Source organism: Propithecus coquereli, unplaced genomic scaffold, assembly GCF_000956105.1.
Source record: "Propithecus coquereli isolate 6110/MARCELLA unplaced genomic scaffold, Pcoq_1.0 Scaffold249, whole genome shotgun sequence".
Lineage (NCBI taxonomy): Eukaryota > Metazoa > Chordata > Mammalia > Primates > Indriidae > Propithecus > Propithecus coquereli.
The window spans coordinates 2794633-2811895 of record NW_012148052.1 but is presented as its reverse complement, the minus strand read 5'-3'; the positions used below and the strand labels follow the sequence as shown (position 1 = coordinate 2811895).

Genomic DNA, 17263 nt, shown 5'->3' with positions numbered 1-17263 from the left:
GGCAATAGCAAGACCCCATCTCTACCAAAAATAATAATAATAATAAAACAAAAAAAGACAAGAAAAATTACAGCTCTGAGTTGATATTTGCATTTTAGACACAAAAGTATCTCATTTGGTATAGACAACAATTGTAACTTCATTTTCTTCAAGTTAGTGGACAGTCCAAAGGATCGTATTTTGTTAAGTATATTTCTGGCATAAAAACAGATTTCAGAACAGTTACTACACTTTTTGAGATATTTTTGGTTGAGGTCTTAGAACAAGCCATTTGAATGTTGATGCCTTAAAATATCCCAATTAGCTTATTCATTCAACATGTTTGACCACCTACCATATACATGCTGTTTGGGCCTTTCTGTATAGTCAGAAGATTGGCATAAAGACACTGGGATTGGCTGGGCATGGTGGCTCATGCCTGTAATCTTAGAACTTTAGGGAGGCTGAGGCAGGAGGATCACTTGAGGCAAGGGGTTTGAGACCAGCCTGAGCAACATAGTGAAGCCCTGTCTCTGCAAAACATAGAAAAATTAGCTGAGTGTGGTGGTATGCACGTGTAGTCCCAGCTACTTGGGAGGCTGCAGTAGGGAGGATTGCTTGAGCCCATGAGGTTGAGGTTGCTGTGAGCTATGATGATGCCACTGCACTCTAGGCTGGGCAACAGAGCAAGGCTCTGTCTAAAAAAAAAAAAAAGACTGTTAGATTTTCCCTTGGTACCTTTCCTCTGATAATTCTGCTTATCATTTGCACTGGCAAGAAAAAAAGAATGAGGAAAAGAGCTGTTAAATAGAAAAGAGATTGGTGTTTATTGTTTTCTGTTGTAGTCCTCAATAAATGGCATCCCCTTGTAAATATATAGGCTAAAATGTCACCTTTATTATTGATAAAACCTGTTACAGGACAGAGCCAAGTAGTTTGAAAAGCATCCCAGGATTAGATCCTAGTCCGGATAAGTCTCTTTTTTAATGGCTCCAAAGGATACTGACAGATAAGTCTTGACTGGGGCAGAGAAGAATGCATGATCTGTGAGACAGGCCCAAGCCCAAGAGGAAAAAGGATGGAGTTGAGTTAAATGTCCCCAATATATTTTCCCATGATATATTAATCAAATATGTCACCCTACCTCAGGAGTTAATAGTAATTAATTATTTCAACATAGAAAAACATCAAGAAATGGAAAGAAGCATTGCTCACCTAACATCCTGTGGTGTCCCATCTATTCAGTAAAGATTAATTAAGCACCCACTATGTATAAGACTCTGAGTGGGTACATGTTATCTACATATATCTAAGGAACTGTACTGAGGACCACAGTGTAAGTGGTGGGCAACCTATGGCTTGCCTACTTTTACAATTAGCCCTTAACTTAACTTCAAGTCAAAAGCTTAGAAAGCTCTCTTTATGTCTCCACTGTCCCTGTGGCCCAGATATTACATAGTTGATGATAGCAATGATTATAATCTCATTGATGGTCTTCTGCTCAGTGGGTAGTAATCAGAAGTCTAACCCCAAGGAAATTAATAAGTGCGTTTCAGTTTAGATTTGAATTTTTTAAAGAAGGCCTATAAATATTTTTTATTTTTCCTGCCTTAAATTTTGTGTGTCTCGCTCAACACCCCAGAAGAACCCAGTTTATAACTGAGGTATGCAGTAAGTGCTAATTGTTGACACTTCTGCCTGGCATGATCAGTAAAGATACCATGGAAAAACTGTTTTTTTAAACTGGATTTTAAATGGTAATGCTTTTACATGAGGAAGTATATAGTACAAGATAGTGTTACGATGTCTACAGATTACTTTTAAATGGTTCAGAAAAAGAAAAGAGCCAGGTAAAGAAATATGGCAGAGCAGTTCAGTTGTTGAATCTGGGTGGGAGGGGAGGGTATAGGATTTAAAATTTTCGTTTATATTAAAATGTTTGAAAAAACAATATAGAAAGGATTATAATTGAGAGTAAGTTTTCTCAGTGTACACTTTATTATATTGTTTGGTATATTGAAGTATATGGTTAATTTCCTTTTAAAAAAATTTAAGTAAAAATGATTTTTAAAATACAAGATTGAGCTGTATGTTAAAAATTGATATAGCAGTGGTTTAACTGTAGTTGTAATGTATTGAATAGAATAGGTTACCTTGTAGAAATAATAGCTATGATTTTCAGAGTGCCTGCTGTGTGTTGGGCACTGTATTTGTGCTTTCGTATCTCATTTAATCCATAAAACAGATGAGAGATTATACATACCCAAGACCATGTAATTAAAATTGTGGAGGCAGAATTTGAGCCCAGATGAGGTGATATTACAAGTTTTTTGACTGGAGAGTGATAATCTTTCAGTTGCTAAGTACATGGTTTTATTAAACATTTGTAATATATAAAACCTTGTGCTTAGTGCTGTAGGGAATACAAAAGTTAGCAAGACATGGTATTTGGTCACAAATTACTGACAGCATAATAAAGGAGATATAAGAGACAAATAATAGCAAGTACTATTGAACGTTTACTCTGTGCCTGGCATTATGCTAAGTGTCTTATCTGCATTTCTGGTATTTCATTAATTCTTTCATTCTTGCAAGATGGATATTACTAACCTTTTTATAGATGAAGAAACTTGAGGGGCGGAGTGGTCAGTTAATTTGTCCAAGGGTCTCACAGCTATGTGTCAGAATCAGGATTCAACCTCAGATCAGAGATTCCAAAACCTGAAATCTTAACCTTTGTACACGATAATCCCTTGTTACTGTACTTAAAAAGAAACAGAGTGTGGTAAAAGAAGTAAAATGCTGTGGGAACTTGGAAGGGAGTGTGTTGGGTAGATAACATGCCTGTTTTCAGGTGTGTTGCCTCCTGTGGGATTTGTAAAATTGCTTACAACCTCATAAAGCAGATAAATAGAAGAGAATCTGATGTTAGGCAGAAAAGGGTATAGGGGAGACAGGCATGGCAGGAAATAATATGGAGGAATTAGATTGGAGAGAATTTAAAAAAATTGCTAGGACATAATAACTAAGTTGATTTCCTTGAGGAAAGGAAGTAGCAAGGAAGGGTAACGCCAATATTTTAATTTTGTATAATTGAGAGAATACCATTACTGAAAATAGAAGTAAAGAATGAGGAGCTATGTGAGTGGGAGGGGGTATGATTGTGAGTTCATTTGGTGGAATTTAGTGACTGTGGGACTAAAAATCCAAGTGAATGTGATCTGTTTTTCCTCCATGCTTTTTGACCTTGGCTATATATTAGAATATGTGGAATTTAAAACCAAAAAATACACACACCGAGGTCCAGACTCCACTTGCTAAATCAAAATCTCCAGATGTAGAGCTCTGGAATCCAGAACTTTTTGAAGTACCTTAGGAAATGGGCATTTGTATGTCACTGGTGGATATATAAATTGGTACAATTTTTGAACGGTAATTTGGCAGTATGAGTCAATATTACAAATGAACAAAGCCTTTAATTTAGCAATTCCACTTTGAGGAATTTGTTCTATAGATTTATTTACATGTTTGAAATAAACTGTGTACAGGGTTGTAAATTGCAGCATTATTGATGATTGACAAAAATTGGAAACAACTTGCAAGTGTGTATCAGTAGGGTCTTGGTTAAATAAATTATAGTACATCCATACACTAGAATGCTATTCAGTCATTAAAAATAATGAGGGTGGCGCTAAATGTACTGATGATAGAATGACCTATACGATATATCAAGTGGCAAAAGAAATATGTCTTCCGTACTTGTAGAATATTTCTGAAAAGATAAATAAGAAATTGGAAACTTGTTTCTTGGGAAGGGAAACTAGGGCCGTGAGGTGAAGAAGGTAGGAGGGAGATAACTTTTAACTGTATACCTTTTTGTGTGCCTTTTGAAATTTGTGAGATATATATGTTAAAGATAACTGTTAAAACTTTACAGTTGATTCTGATACGTAGTTAAAATTGAGCCAGTGGTTTATCCTTAGTGTAAATCACTGCTACTCCACACACATACACACGCCCCCCCGTCCCCCCATGGGCATCACCTGGGAGCTTATTACAAAAACAAAATCTCAGTTCCCATCCCAGACCTAATGAATCAGAATCTGCATTTTAATAAGCTCCCCAGGTGATTCAAAAGACACTTTCTAGTCTTAGAAACAGTATTTTAGATTAACCATTTAAAACAGTTTGTTTACTCGCCACTTGGCTTGACACGCAATATTCCCACCTCTGTTGTGTAAGTAATACTATGTAATGATGTTACACACTTGTTAAGTATCTGCTATGCAAAAATTAAGGGCTTATCCATAGCATTGTACAGTCAGTGCTCAGGTGCTTAGTATTCAGTACTGCTCATAGCAGCATTTTCCAAAGTGTGTACTGAACCAGGAACATATATTTTACAGGTTACTAATAATATGCGTAAAAGGGTTCTCTGGTCAAATCAGTTTAGGAAACATTGGGTTAAATACAAGTGAACAGTTTTCTTTATTGCAGGACTGTTCAGAGATTTGACCAAGGAATCCTTTTTTTTTCTAGGACTATCTCTCAGGTCTTTTGGTCGGTGGAACACACTTTGAGAAATGCCTGGTTTAGAGGAAAGAGCACCACTGGCTTTGGAATCCTTGGCAAGTTACCTAACTTCTCTGAATATTATTTTTCCTAACCTTAAACTGGGGATAATAATACTTGCCTTGGTGGTGGTGTGAAGAATAAATGAGAGGTATTTAAAAACATTCAGCTTAAAATTTGGTGACTCATAAGCATTCTTTTGATAGTTGTTACTATTACATAGGTTACTTGCTTCATTTTTCTTGCCCTTATGCTTATAGTTCATTTCACTATTCCTTTCTGTCCTCATCAGAAAGTGAAGGAGGAGATGGTCAAATTAATTTTGATAAAATGTTGGTAGCTTTATTAAAAGGTTTGGTGTTCAAAATAAAACTACTAACTAATGTGGAACTTATTAGCAAAATAATTTTCCTCTCATCTCTATTAGATGAGTATTGAGACCAGAATAAACTTCCCATTTATATCATCTGAATTTTTATTAACTAAAACAAGCCAGCAACAACAAAAAAAGATATCAGACTTTCATCTTAACAAGTCTGACATGTTATGCGGTATGTTTTCAAACTGTTTTATTTTTCATTTTTTCTAGTCAATAAATTGATTGCACAAGAAGGACCCTCCTTTCTGCAGATGCGAATAAAACATTTGTTGAAATCTAACCTCATCCCCCAGGCTACTGCTTTATCAAAACTATGTGCAGAATCTAAAGAAATTTCAAATGTGTCATCTTTTCAGCAAGCCTATATCACATGTTTATGTTCTATGCTCCCTAATGAAGATGCTATTAAGGAGGTGAGTAAAGTAAATAACTGTTGTGATTTATACTTGCTATGAATTTAATAGATTTTGATGTATGTTACGTGCTTTATTTTTTTCCATCAGGATGAAAGAAAACCAAGACTAATTTTTTTCAGGCTACTGAAATGTACCCTTTTACTTGTATTTTTAACTGTTCAGCAGATTAAATGTAAAGTTATGTTTAAGGTGGATTCAAAAAGTAGATAATTAAATATACAAATGGATGTTTACATGTTGGGTGATGGTTTGCTGTGAAATAGTTAAGTGCAAAAGTTGTTTTTTCCCTTTTTTTCCTTATTATTTCTTTTTGGGAGGGCAGTGGACATGTAGTCATTTTTTCTTCTTAAAGTGATGACTTCTCAATGTTTGGGAAATGTAGAAATTGTTAATTGTGGCACCAAGGGATAAACTAAAGAAAATGGCACTTAATTTTAGCTTAAGTTATTTTATATGTTTAACTTTATAAGCAGAGAAGTGTAGGATCCCATGGATACATTTTGAACAATTAAGTGGCCAAACTGGATACCGTGGAAAATGATAGTCATTGAGTCTTTTTTTAAAAACTATTTTATTGATCAGATTGCATCCTTTTCTAAAAAAACTTGAATCATTGTTTTCCTTAAATTTGGGATTAGTTTTCTCTAATAGTTTTTGAAAAATTATACAGAAAAAAATTAGGAATTCCTAGGCTTTATTTAGTCATCTACCTTTAATCCTCTCATCTGCCATTCAGATTGGACACATGGATTTCCATTTTACTTCTGCACTGAAGTTTCTTGTTAAATGTAGGAATACCAAAGATCTGGTTCTATGCTGTAGTAATTCTTAAACTTTTATGATCATTTTACCTGTAATATCCTACTCTCCAAACACAACTATCTTTTCACCTCATTCCCTTTAGTATGCAGACTGATACACAGACTGATCGGCAAGATCAACCAACATTTATTGATCCTATCACCTTTTCATTCTGCCTCATCCGCCTCATGTACTCACTTCCCTCCTTACTCTACTTTTCCATTGTCAGTCGTCATTATCACTCCCTTGCATGCACTCTGAATTCCTCTGCTGGTCTCTCCCTTAGTTGTACTTGTTTGACTACCAGTATCCTGGCTATCCCCAAGCCTCCACCTACTCTTTATTTACTTACCTGCACCCATTACGGCCAAACTTACATGGAGAAAAACCTGCCAACTAATTTTTCTTTAAATCAGTCATGCTATGTTTTCTTTAGTCCATTTATTCCCTTAGTCTTAGATTACTATTTCAACTTTTTCCTTTCTCTTCAAACCTGTAGTGTAATACTTTCTGCCCTATCTCATTCTTTTTGATGAACTTTCTCCCCGTTTCTTTGAGGAGATTGAAGCAGTTGGAAGAGAATTTTTGTAAGCTCCCTCCATAGTATCTATTCACCTACCTGCATCTATGCATGTACACCTTCTTTGCTGTTACTAGAGAGAAATTACATCTGTTCTCCTAGCTAAGGCCAACCCCCTTCACTTCTGTATCAGATTCCATTTGTCTCTTTTAAGGATAATGCTACAACAATTGTCCTTTTTTCAGTTGTATCATCAGTTTCCTCCTCTCTGTTGTAACCATCCCGTCAGCATTTATGCTGTTATTTCTTCCATCTTTAAAATAGAAACCTTCTTTAAATTCTACTTCCCCTTCCAACTACTGCCCGGTTTCTCTACTGGCTTTTTTAGCATAGTTTCTTGAACAAATCGTCTGAATTTACTGTTGAACATTTTTCTCAAGACAAGTCCACCACACCACTAAATCCAATGAAGACTTTTTAGTTTTCATCTTACCAATCTAATATCTCAAGTTTGCCCCCTTGACAAAGTTTTCTACTTTATAGGGTACTGTACTCTTCTTGGCTTTCTATCTACCTCACTGATTGCTCCTTCTCAGTTCTACTTTGCTTTCTGAGGAGTAAATTTAGTACCCAATGACTATGTCATTTGGTCTTCTCTTTTTCTATCTACACTTATTCCCTTGATGATCTCGTCTAGTCTTTGGCTTCGAATACCAACTGTGTTCTGAATCCAAAGCCCCATCCTCTCCTCTGAACTCCAGACTCATATCCAACTGCCTAATTACCATCTATACTTGTATGGCTTATAACATCTCAGATTTGACATGTTCATGACGAAGTTCCTGCTATTCCTGATATTAGGGCTTTGTTTGTTTTTTTGAGCTTTCTTTTAAATGAAATCAATTGTCTTCCAGCCACATTCTCAGTGTTGGAGGTGGGGGAAGGGTAGTGACTATCTTGTTTAGTCCTTACTATGTATTAGGCACTGTGCTAAATGCTTTGTCACATTTAATCCTCACAGAAACTCTAAGATAGCTCCATTTTATTGGTAAGGAAAGTGAGGCCCAGATTAAGTAATATGTTCAAGGTTACAAAGCCAAAGTGGTTAAAACCGGATTTGTACCTGAGTTTGGTATACTACTAGTAATATTGTATTAAAGATATAGGATAATGAATATTAGCCTAGTTGGTATATACGCCAAATGCTACGTTAGGCATTAGGAATATAAAGATGAATCCAGAAGCCTCCAAACTGACATACTTGCTTTCACTGTTGGCGTCTATATTTTATTCTCAAAAATAGCCAGAATAATTCCTCTAAAACTTAAGTCAGGCCATGCCACTCCTGCTAAGAACCATCCAGTAACTTTCCGTCTTCCTTAGAATAAATCCAGAATTCATTATTCTGTGTACCATGGCCCCTGACTACTTTTCTAACCTTCTCTGACCTTATATTATATGACTTAATGCTCACTTTTCTCCAGCCACTTTGTCTTTGATATTCTTTGAACAAGCCACGCATGTTCCTGTCATAGAGCTTTGTATTTGCTATTCCCTCAGCCCAGAATGCCCTTCTGCAAGATAGTTTAGATGACTTACTCCCTTACCTCATGTCTGCTCAGTATTCATGTCTGTTTAATATTACCATATCAGAGAGGCTTTCCCCAGTGTCCCATCTAAAATATTACCCCATCCCCCTTCTCTGCCCTGTTTTTCTTTAATAAATATCTGCTGTTTTGCTATAAATATATACTTAACCCATCTAGAATGACCTCCATTACTCTCCGTCCTCCTACCTTGCTGTATTTTCTTTGTCATACATAACTACTACTTCCATGGGACATCATATTTGCTTATTCACTGTTTCCTCCCATTAGATTGTAAACTCTCTAAGGACAAGGACGTAGGTTGTTCACTGCTGTATCCCTACATTCTAGAAGAATGTTTAGCCACGTAGACACTCAATACTTAACTTGTTGGGTGGAGGAATGAAAGGTACAGTGCCACTCCTTGATGTGTTGTTACTAGGATTTCTTGCTTTCATTCTAGTTATAACCGGAATATCAGAGCTGAAACTTTTCATTCATGCTTTGTAAGTTTTTAAATTTTGCAGAGTTCTTTTTTAATCTTAAAATTGTGATTCATATTTTCTTTCTCTCAGCTTTATTTCAGTTTGAAATATAATACTTATGCTATCTATGTGTTTATAAAAATGTGAACCAAGGTAAAACTGAGTTACAGTGTTGAGAGACGGATTTCTTTATGGATTGATTGAATCATGGATTAATGCTTGGGTCGATAGTTATTTCAAATAGCTAAAACTCCCTGTGGCCCAGATCTTGTCTCCCCATTGTGAGAAGCTTTTGTCAGATTACTTGTTGAAATTTAAGATGTACTTATATCTAAGATAATTCCCAAGAGCCAAAATGGTGACTCCAGAAATTTGTGATTCTATCCTGACTCCTAGTAGCCTTTACATTTTTATGAACTGCCTTGTTTTTTCAAGTGCTCATAAACTCGTTATTCTGGGACGTTGGATTAGCAGCATTCCAGTGTGAAGCAATGTAACCTGGACATTGAGGTTTAGTAGTCACTGAGTCTGAGAGGATTGTCTAGGCAAAGAATGTGTAGTAGAGACACAGAATGCTGGTCATCTTTGCTTTGGGAAATGACAGTAGAAAGGAGCCCAGGTGTAGGATGCACAGGTGAAACAGCCAGTTGGTGGCTGTGAAGTAGACAATCACAAATAGTTTGCCCAAATGGAGTTTGAAACTATGACCTATGGCCTTATTAATAAATGATCTAATTTGTTAGACTTTCTGGCCATAAAGAAATCAAAGGATAAAGTGCTTTGTACTGCCTGTCTTTTCAGACTTCTCACTGCAACCTTAAAAATAATTACAGAAAACATTTATTGAGTACTTGTCTTTTCCAAGCTGTGCTGTGTGTTTTAAATGTGTTGCCATCTAATCCTTATAATAATCCTATGAATTCTATAGCAATTCAGAGGATTTGTAATCTCTCTGATGCTCAGAGAGATTATATAACCAGCCGATAGTTATATATCCATTAAGTGGTGGGCTTTAAATTCAAGGTGGTCTGCCTCTGCTTTGCTTTTGTACTTATTCACATTCACACATCTCATATATAATACATATATAGCTCACCGGCACTGCCAACCTTCTGTTATAGATGTCTGGTTCTTCCTGAATTCTGGTTCTTAAAGTAGACTTGTTGCTTGGGAGGGTTTTTCTTATTTCTTTTGTTTGCCCAGAGGGGAAACTTAAACAGTCACACTTTTGACTGTTAAGTTAAAATTTGAGAGTGAGCTTTGGAGTTCTGAGGCTTCTAGATGGCTCATTACTGGATTGGATTGACTGGAGAGCATAAGTAGGGTGTGTTTTTCACAAGATGTCTGGAGAAGTGAGAGCAACAGTAAGACTATGTAGGCTCAAATCCTTGCATTTTCGTTTATTAGCCATACAGCCTTGGGCAGGTAGCTTCATTTTCTTTATCTATAAAGTGGACAAAACAATAGTAGCTATCTCAAAAGATGGCTGGATAGTTCAAATGTGATAATTTCTAAAGCGTCTAAAAACAGTTCCTAGCATTTAACAGACACCGTACAAGTATAGACTAGTACAAGAATTCTTTAGGCCTAAGGTACAGAACTGGGGAGGAAGCAGTCAAGAAGATTGATCAGAGGTGAAATCTGGATTTTGACAGAGAAGCGGTGTGGATACATAGAGATAGTTAGCCTCCTATGATTTCATCCATATCTTTAAAAGCATTCATAATTGACCAACTATGAACCTGTATGCTGGTTTGTTTATTTGCAGTGTCGGATAGAGTAAGGAGCTCTGATAACAGCTGCAGTATTTGGGGTTTGGGAAACTTAATCAGAATAAGATGCAGTAATGATTATTCTCAGCACCTGACACATGCCAAAAGAATTCAGAAGCAATAGTAAAAATGCTACATGTTGGATTTTATTCCTCCTCATCCTATAAAAATAACAATTTTTCCTTTACTCTCTCAACTTTTGTTTATTTAAAACTCATTTTGTTTCTAGTGTTGTATTAGGCATTGGCAAATACAGTAAAGTGTGTATGGCCTAATTTGTTTGCCAGAAATAGTTGTAGGAAGATAAGTACTAAGCTATATGATACTGCCCCTAGATTCAATAGAAGTGCCGAGATATAGAATATCAGTGTAGACTGGCCTATAAGGTTTTATAGAAAAATTAATCGTTGAGTTGGACCTTGAGATAATGGTGGGGTTTGGATGGGTAGAAGGAATGATTTGGGGATGACTACCTATGGTAATAAAGGCACAGAAATTCATGAGTACTTTGCAGGGACCCACTAGAGAATATCCTGCCTAGGGCAGAGAGTGGGTGTTGTGAGAAATAAGACTTGTTTGGTCAGGAAAAGGAGGGCCTTGGAAACTAGTGCATTAGAGCTTAGATTTGATGCAATAGAGATTAGGAAGGCTTTGAAGTAGGAAGTAACATGACTGAATTGGTGTTTTAGGAAGATTAGACAGAAAGAAAATATATATTAGGTTTAGAACAAGAGATTGGAGTCAGCAAGAGGAGCAAGGAATGGACTTGCTGACAGGGCAGAAGTAGAGGAGGATGTACAGAGATGCCTTCAAGAGACTGGGAGACTGAAGAATAGTGGTACTCTGCTGCTGATTAGAATGGCAAAGAAGGGATAGTGGGACAGGGAGAGTATGGGAAGATGATAAGCTTTGTTTTATACTTGATCTTTCCTCGTTTATTAATAACAAGGTAAGGAAACAGGATCTTTCCAGAAATTATATAATTCCTTTCAACAAATGTGTGGGGTTTGCAAGGAACTGTGTTATAGGAAATGTGATTTGATAGTACTCTACAACAGGGGTTGGCAGATGATGGCCTGTAGGCCAATGACCCAACTACCTTGTTTTTGTAAATGAAGTTTTACTGGCATACTCTCACACTTACTTATTGTCTATGGCTGCTTTTGTTCTACAATGGCAGAGGTGAGTACTTGTAACAGAGACTATCTGGCTGGAAAAGCTGAAAATATTTTCTGTCTGGCCTTTTACAAAAAATATTTGCCCACATTCTACTCCAGAAGAATCATATTTTTTGATCTATTACAACCTTTAAATATCAGTTAGGATAATCCTCCATGTTCTACCAGTGATGAAACTGAGGCCAAGATGGTAGTGTTTCCAAGGCCTACCTGCATTAAGCTAATTAAAGAGTCAAAGCCCAGGCTGGAATGCAGGTCATCTGCCTCCTTGGCCAGCCCTTTCCACCTTACAACTCATTTCCATTTAGTAGACAGTGATGGGCCGGGTTCTGATTAGGAAGATCTTGGTATATCATTCCATTTATTCTTATACATGCATATTGATGTGCTTTAAAACATTTTTATCATGATTTGTATTAATTTGTTAAATATACCAGTGCAGAAACATTTAGCACACATAAAATAATTTTAAAAAGAAAACTGGTACCATCATAATTAGCCTCTTATCTAGTAAATTTTTTTTTTCAAATTACAACAAAATTAAAGAGAATCTTTAGTTTGCTTTGAAAAAGTTCTGATGAATCACTGGATATTCATTAATTGGAATTTAAAATCGGGAAATGTTCTAAGGTAACAGAGTTACCCACACATTTGCCATCTACTTCAACTGAGTTCAGGAGAAGAGTTAAATGAACTTGAGCTACAGCTGGGAATAAAAAGTAGTTTGTTGGCACCTGTGGGCATCCCAGTAATGGGTGTGTGTAATGGGAAACCTCTGTGGGGAAGATTTAGCCAGACACATGTAATTAAGATTAATTGACTGAGTCATCTGAAAGCCAAAATTCAGAAGCCAGTGTATAAAGAGTCCATTCAGAAAGGACTAGAAGACAGAAAAGTTTCATGGAATCCTGGAGTTCTAGGTTGTAATACTTGATTTATATAGTTGAATGAGATGACATTGCTATTAATTTTATATATGAAAGGATTTTAATAATAGTTACAGATTTGGCAATGGCCTAGTGTCCCAGTTGGATGTTTCCTGTATTTTTTTCATTACTGGAAGGGGAAATCTTTGCAAAGATCAAGTTTTCCACCAATAAACAGAAGGATAATAATGTTTTAAACGTGAAGTGTTTCTATGTAAAGAGCCAAGAAATCTGTCAGCAGAGTTCTTAGCACAATTAAGGTAGGGGTCTTTTTTATTCTTAATTCCTGAATGAGCTACATCTTCCATGTCCAGTGTGGCTGATAGACACGATAGCAGATGCTTGTTTCTTCTCTTGATGGGGAAAGAAAAAGACAAACAGGATCTGATTTACTCACCAGTCTAACACTGTTGGGAATTGACACAGTCACTAGATGTAAATGATAAACAGAGAAAATAAATGTAAACAGGACCTAGTGGGAATTCAAATTGGGAGTACAAGAAAAAGTAAACAAGAGCATAGAAATTCCAGGTGTAGCTTAAATGAGAATGAAGATTAACAATCCCGAACAAGGAATAATTACAAAGTGTATGGTTAAATTTAAAATTGCAGTCTTAATATTTTTACTTTATTTATCCTTATGATCATACAGGGAATGAGATGTACACTCAGAAAATACGTGAATAGTAGAAAGGCTATATGGAGGAATTGAGGGTTTGCCTGTTTAAATATTTTATCTCCTAAAGCAGTGTTCTTTGAAATATCTTTAAAGAGACATCTTCCCAGAATTTAGCATACATCTGAATCTCATTTCTAGTTTCGCTTTAATGGGTTATGTGTGGGTGTTTTGGTTGATGTACGAGTACGCCAGGGAGGTCATTATGGACAGTCAGACATGTCATTTTGAAGAATTCAGTAGGACATTTCAGGCTTCACTCAGATATACACAGTAATAAGGTTTAAGTAGAAGCATCAGTGACTGTTTATTTCTTTAAGAAACATACACATATCCATGTGATAGCATGGTGCTGCTCTGTGACATTGCTGCAGTTTAAAAGGAGTTTGATGTTTTTTAAAATTAACACGTAGCCCTTTTTTCCCAGGTGATGTATCTATGAACTTAACAGATGATTTTCCTAAAGGTAGATCCATGGTTACTTGAAATGTGAGCTTGCTAACTGTAACTCCCTTTCTTCTCAAGGATGCAAGTGAGAGGAATATTATTATATGACTAACCTTAAATCTACTTTAATTGCTTTTTGAAAAAAATAAAACATTTACCAACTTCATGTTTTAAAATCTGTTCTTAGGAACAAGTTATTTGCAATATATCTCAAAACTGATCAGGAAAATAATGCGTTGAAAACCACTGTTCTAGAGAAAGGTAAATGACAAAATATTCCATTACTGGCACTGGTCAGAATGCTAATTTACATCGATAGGCTAAGCAGGAAAATAGGAAGGCAAATATGCTGCCTCTACCCACCATCTCTTATTCCATTTGACTGCCTGTTATACCATTGGTTTTTAATTGCCTGATTAATTTGAAAGCCTTCTAACTACATCTAATCTTGTCCTTCCAGTTTATTTTCTACAGTGGCCAAAGGTGATCCTTTCTCTTTGCTTTTCTAAGTAGAGTTAGGCATTTTGTTTTGAGATAATTTTAGATTCACATGTAACTGTAAGAAATATTAATAATACAGAAATGGCTTCCAGTTGTTCACTGGAGGATTCTGTTAGGCACTGGGAATACAAAGATGAACAAGACACTAGGGAGAAAAACAGCAGTGTTCACACAGTGTGAGACTTAGGGGAGAGGTTTGAGCTAGAGATTAAAAGTTCTAAGTCATCAGCATTTGAAATCAGAGAGTGAATGAGATGAACTTTTTATAACTCTGGACATTAAAGGCTTACAGCAATCTGAGGATTTTTTAAGAAAAATAGAGAAATCTCAGTAAGAACGTGAGCATTTTAACTTGCCCTACTACAGTAGCTGTGAACATCTCTAGCTTAGCAGCTACCTGAAGAGACAGAATGGGTTTAGAGTTCCCCAAAAACCTATTCCCAGAGAATTGTCATTATTTGACCCATGCAGCAGCTTGCTGAAAAGCGCCATTCGCTGAACTTAACTTTGACTCAGAGCTCGTGTTGTTCCAAAAGCCTTGTCCCCAGGGCATTTGTCAAAAATAATCAGCGAGGACAGTGGTATTTTGAGACAGGAGTCTGCCAACCTCCTCATTTGCCGACAAATTAATAAACTCCTCTTTCCTTCTCCTCAGAATAAAATAATAATAATAATCAGTGGTATTGTTTAACATGACAGTCGTTTGAGGAGGCACCACCAATTGGGCTAATAAAGATACTAGCCAAAAAAATTAAAAGGAGAAAACTGGGATATGGAATAGACATAGGAGACTTTGAAAGCAAACCTCTGATAAATTTTGGGGACTCTAGGAGATAATATGTATGTACAGAGCTGTGTGCCTGCCGAGGAATGACCTGAGAAAGCCCTAATGTCTCACCTTTGGTTTACCTGAGACTGCACAAGTAGGAAATACGGGGAATGCCAGGTTTGAACTACCTGCTGAAATATTGAAAGCATGCTCAAACCCACACAGTCACTCAGCAGAAACAGAGAGCCTTATTTGCTCAAAGCATTTAAGGAAATTTCTGTTGTGTATAGAGCTGACTATTAAACTAACCAAGCAGAGACTACAGTGGCCACACATGACAAAGAATACAGACTTTACAGAATTTTTCTGGAAAAATCATTAAACAAACAGAGTAATAATAACAAACCCTAGGAAGGTGGGGGAATCTGATTTCTAGAGTTGCCACAATATGTTATTAAAAATATCCAGTTATCATACAAAGAAACATGATAGCTCATACGTAGAGAAAAGCAGGCAATAAAAACTGGTTTTTAGGAAGCCCAGACATTAGACTTAATAGACAAAGACTTTAAATTAGCTATTACAAATCCTCATGATTTGTGATAGTTACTTTCTGCAAAGTTACTACAAACTCTGAATTAGTGAATATTGAGCTATTGCTCCTAGGGGAAATACAGGGTTAAGTTCCTGTGATCCTCTGGTCACAACATTTTCATCAACCAATCAATACATAATCATGTTTTATGAAAAAAAAGTCATGTTTTATGTGTGTTATTTAATGTATATTATTTTATTAACATTGAACTCACAACAGCACTGTAACTCATGCTTGAATGAAGCTTTTCTAACTCGTGCATTTTCTACAAAAGGTATGTCATAGTCTTCTTGCACTTAGGAACACTAGACAGCACTTCCCCACTTTTTGGAACCATTTTAAACAGCAAAATCACCAATAAAGAGCACAAAAATGAGAAAAAGTGGCTCTAAATACAATGCAAAAAGGACACTATTTGCAGTTTGACAGCTGAAATAAGAAGGTAGAATGTTACTTTGTTGACCTCAGCTAGTAAAATGCATGTCATCTGACTCAATTTTTTTTCGACTTAGTGCATGCATGTTCATTAATGACCACTAAAGTGCTGTGAATATTGGTTTTGGGGTTACAAATAAATTTTTAGCAAGTAGGCTAATTTGCAAATGCAAAATCTGCAAATAAAACCAACTGTATATTCAAAGAACTAAAAGAAACTTGTCTAAAGAATTAAAGGTAAGTATGAGAACAATGTCTCCATAAATATGGAATATCAGTAAAGAGACAGAAATTATAAAAACAAACCAAAGAGAAATTCTGGAGTGAAAAGTACAATAACTAAAGGTAATTCACTGGAAAGGCTCAACGTCAGATTTGAATTAATAGAAGAAGAAAGAGCAAACTTGAATGAAACAGATAAATTGCAATTATCCAGTCTGAGAAATAATAGAGACCAAAAATATATTAACTGACAGAATTGAAGGCTCAAGTGGACAATTCAAATATGGTAGTTGGAGACTTTAATACCCAGTTTCAATAATGGATAGACCAACTAGGCAACAAGGAAACGGAGATTTGGACAACACGGTAAATACTGAGTAGACATCTATAGAATACCCGACAGTAGCTAAATATACATTCTTCTCAAATATTTATGGGTTATTCTCCAGGATAGACCACATGTTAGTCCATAAAACAAAACTCAATACATTTAAAAGGATTGAAATATACAAGTATGTTCTCTGACTGCAGTAGAATAGAATTAGAAATCAATAACAGAAGGAAATTTGGGAAATTAAAACAGCTTCCCAAATAAGCAATGAATCAAAGAAAAAATACAAGAGAAATGAGAAAATTTATCACTTTGTGATAAATGATGGAACACAATATAACAAAATGTATGGAATGCAATTAGGCAGTCCTTAGAGGGAGATTTATAGTTGTAAATGTCAATCTCAAAACAAAGATCTCTAATAACCATTCATCTTAAGAAACTAGAAAAAGAAGAGCAAATTACACTGGAAGCGGAAGGAAGGAAATAATAAAGATTACAGCATAAATAAATAGGGAATACAGAATCAATAAAGAAAAGTAATAAATTTGGTTCTTTGAAAAGATCAACAAAATTGGTATATTTTCAGTTAGAATGAACAAGAACAAAGAGAATACTCAAGCTACTAAAATCAAGAATAAAAGAGGAGACAGGAATAAAAAGGATTATAAGG

The 17263-nt window shown here is 35.8% G+C and overlaps 1 protein-coding gene across 1 annotated transcript in view; it reads left to right on the top strand.

Annotated features, from left to right (window-relative positions):
- RLF (rearranged L-myc fusion) overlaps positions 1-17263 on the top strand; it is a 76547-nt gene that overhangs the window by 32647 nt on the left and 26637 nt on the right. Inside the window, exon 5 of the mRNA XM_012646775.1 lies at positions 5141-5343. Within this exon, the coding sequence (XP_012502229.1) occupies positions 5141-5343 (203 nt within the window). The remainder of the gene's footprint in view (positions 1-5140; positions 5344-17263) is intronic.